We start from the raw sequence: 3,350 nt of genomic DNA on the forward strand, positions 1-3,350 counted from the left end.
GATTTAGTTATTTATTCTCTGAAGAAGTAGCTTAAACTGAGTCACGAAACATCAGAAAATCTAATTTTTCTACTCATTGAGATATCTACAAATATATTAATTTATTTATAATTGTAATAAGTAAATATTGTATATCTACATGGATATTGACGATTACTTTCAATGAATATTATCTGGAACCATTCGAATACTTTATAAAACAGACAATCTAATTAATCATCAGAATAATTCAATTAGTATTGTTTGTTTGAATCTTTCCATTGATGTTTAGGACTGCAATTGATCAGTCTCTTATTGGTCATATATGCATACTGTGCGTATAGCCTCGATATAGCCTTAATTCACAAGCATTATAAGCAAAGATGGATAATGAACATCAACTCTGATATGCAGGTACATCCAACTGACGAGTCTCAAATGGGACGAAACGCACGTCCTGGATTCCACTGCTAGCCACTATCCACCTTTGCTAATTATTGAAGTTGAAGTTGACATGTGAAATCTTATTAACCGAGGGCATTTCAATTCATTTCTGATGTTTTCTTAAAAATATATTATGATAACTAAAGTACCTCTATTATGTTTTACATGTTAAAAGCTTAAACAGTATTTCGAATCAGTCAAGACAATATTTGAGTCAATGTTTAAAATGAAATAGATTACATAACTAACTACCTATAAGAGGGTAAATAGCACAAATTGATAGTAGGTGTACAAGTGTACGAGTTCGATCAATTATTGAGATTGATTAATTTTTACTGTAACTATGACCAGTTTTGTTTGATGGAGTTTCGTCCTTTGAGTCGTATAGTTTAGTCATAGAACTCCCATTGTTCTTCTGAATGACAACATCAGCACAAATTTTGAATAGAAGTACCACATTCAGATTTGTCTAATTTACAGTAAATGGTCCAACATCGAGCTGGTTACTGTCTTAACTTTACGTTCAGTTAACCATTCTGAGAGTTGTTCACGAGTTTTGTAATGTAAATTCTTAGAACTCCGATCATTATGACTCATTCAGCATAAGCAGTCTAATTGATGATTGTAAAATGGTGATTACTACGACGCATGTTATTTAGAGGATTGTCTACACCAGTAGACCATTAATGATATTCAGTAGTATATCACAGTAAGTGACATTTGGCAACGTATACAGTAATAAAAATGCACAATACAGCATATTTTACATTCACATTTGCAAGTATCCAATAGTAATATTTCTAATGAGTAGTATACAGTAGTTTGTTAAAAAGTACATCTCTGACAATTTCTTCGAAATGACCTATAATAAGTGTTTAGTCATGTTGTACAGACGTCAATGAACACATCTGTCAACATCGAACACGCTGATAGTGGGAAATAATAAGTCAATCATATACTACTGATTACGTCTAAATTGTACTATATTTCGCTACCATATTCGCTGTGACGATCATTTATATCACCATATACATATATACTGATATTGTGGTGTGGCAGAACATCAATTCAGAAACTTCTGTCTCGCGTACAAACGCTTATACGATAGATCACTGAGTTGGCATTCATTATTGTGTTTTTATAATGTGGTGTGGTCTACTTATATCCATATAAGTAGTATATGGTGATGGTTAGACATAGAATGTATTTTGGCAGAAGATTGATAAGGAAAGAACTAAAATGAAGCGCAATTGGTAGGAAAATGCGAGAACAATGGAATTAGAGAAGATGGATTGATATTTACAGAAGAAACAGTGAAGATTGAGACATTTGGTTGTTAAATAGCAAATTAACCGTTTGGTGTATGGTTATCAGAATTTACTGAGATAGTCTGTAATTTTGGGGTTTAATACATTCGATTGTCCCCAGTCTTCTTCTTACTCATTACCATATGGATTACAATCATTTGTTCAGTATTGTCCATAACGTTAACCAATATACTGACTGTTCCAAATCGATATAATCTTTTCTAAGACAAGTAATTTTTCTTCTTTACAAAAATCTTTATTATTTGAAGGCAACTAAACGACCAATTAATCAAAGAGAATTTGGATCTGGAACATCATTATGAATCAATATGTGTGTGTGTGTGAAAATACAACGATTTCGATTATCTTTCCAACATACTATCATTTCATTATAATGTTCATATAGTATATGAACAGTAAATGCTCAAAGGTATGTATTATTACAAGTAAGTCAGAATATTCGTAAAGTATTCTAACAAACATTTTTGTTAATATAATAAAGATCATACGCTCGCTGGTGACTGATTTCAAGAGATATTTCCTGGAGTTCTAGTGAGATGCAGTAACCAGTGAAGTTCATCCAGTTCTGTTGTGAGATATCAACTCACTCAAGACAATGGTTAATGGTTGCTCAACTTCTTGGATTGCTTGAAGTTAGACAATAACACTGTTGGTCTGGTGGTCGGGCGCTCGCGCACGTGACTGATAGGTCCTGTGTTGGAATCTGTTGAGGCGGGATCGTGGATGCGTACTACTGAGGAGTCCCACAATGGGACGAAACGGCCAAAAACATTACTTCCAGCTTTCGCATGGTGGTCTAACTTCAGGTAACTGGTGATTTCAACTATAAAAGTACTGAAATCTTCACAAAACCCCCTTCTGATAAAATCTAGCCTCATAAAATAGATGTTTTGGTTAAATATTTTTGTTGTGTAACTATGATACTTTGAATAGATTCTGAAAATTTCATTTACATATTTATTATTGTACTTTTATTTATTTTTAGTGCTAGAAACTAGTTGAGTCAGTTGGAGACATCAAAGCATATTCCAAAGATCCTTACCAAATGTATCCAACTTGTCTGATTGTTTGTTGTTGTTGGATTTTTTTGTATGTTTTATTTTGCATTGATTTGCAAACGATTCCTTATTTCATTTTTCACACACACACACACACTTTCTTCTCTATAAGGTGTACCACTGATACAGTAGTTGAGTTACTGTACACAAACCTAAATATTTTCGCATATAAATGTATCCTCATAGCCTTATTTTCAAATCCCTTTATATGCATTGAAATCACTATGATGTGTATACAAAGCTTTTGATCTCATTTGTGAATATATGATATGTTGTAGTAAACAAAGACTTTTACCCTTCCTCCTATTCTCCCAGAAATTTTAGGCACAAAAAGAGGAATAATTTAAGTCCAAAGTGTTCACCATAATTTAGGGAGTCCCAATTTACTTTTAACAATAATATTCTATTTATCACAAGTTTAATTGGTTATTTTGATGGAGTTTTGTTCTCTGAGCTAGATGGTTTGGACGTGGAGTCCTTCTGAACGACATCATCAGCACAAAAACTTCACTTCTACCTGAAGTTTGTGCTGATAATGTCT

At 32.8% G+C, this 3,350-nt stretch overlaps 1 protein-coding gene across 1 annotated transcript in view; it reads left to right on the forward strand.

The window, feature by feature from the left end:
• Nucleotides 1–3,057, forward strand: part of Smp_135040 (putative nicotinic acetylcholine receptor alpha 9b subunit) — a gene marked incomplete at both ends in the record, with an annotated part of 75,631 nt that extends 72,574 nt beyond the window's left edge. Inside the window, one exon of the mRNA XM_018796186.1 lies at nt 2,947–3,057. Coding sequence (XP_018650424.1) covers nt 2,947–3,057 — 111 coding nt within the window. The remainder of the gene's footprint in view (nt 1–2,946) is intronic.
• Nucleotides 3,058–3,350: the final 293 nt, after the last annotated feature.

This window comes from Schistosoma mansoni, chromosome 2, assembly GCF_000237925.1.
Source record: "Schistosoma mansoni strain Puerto Rico chromosome 2, complete genome".
NCBI classification, from domain to species: Eukaryota; Metazoa; Platyhelminthes; class Trematoda; order Strigeidida; family Schistosomatidae; genus Schistosoma; species Schistosoma mansoni.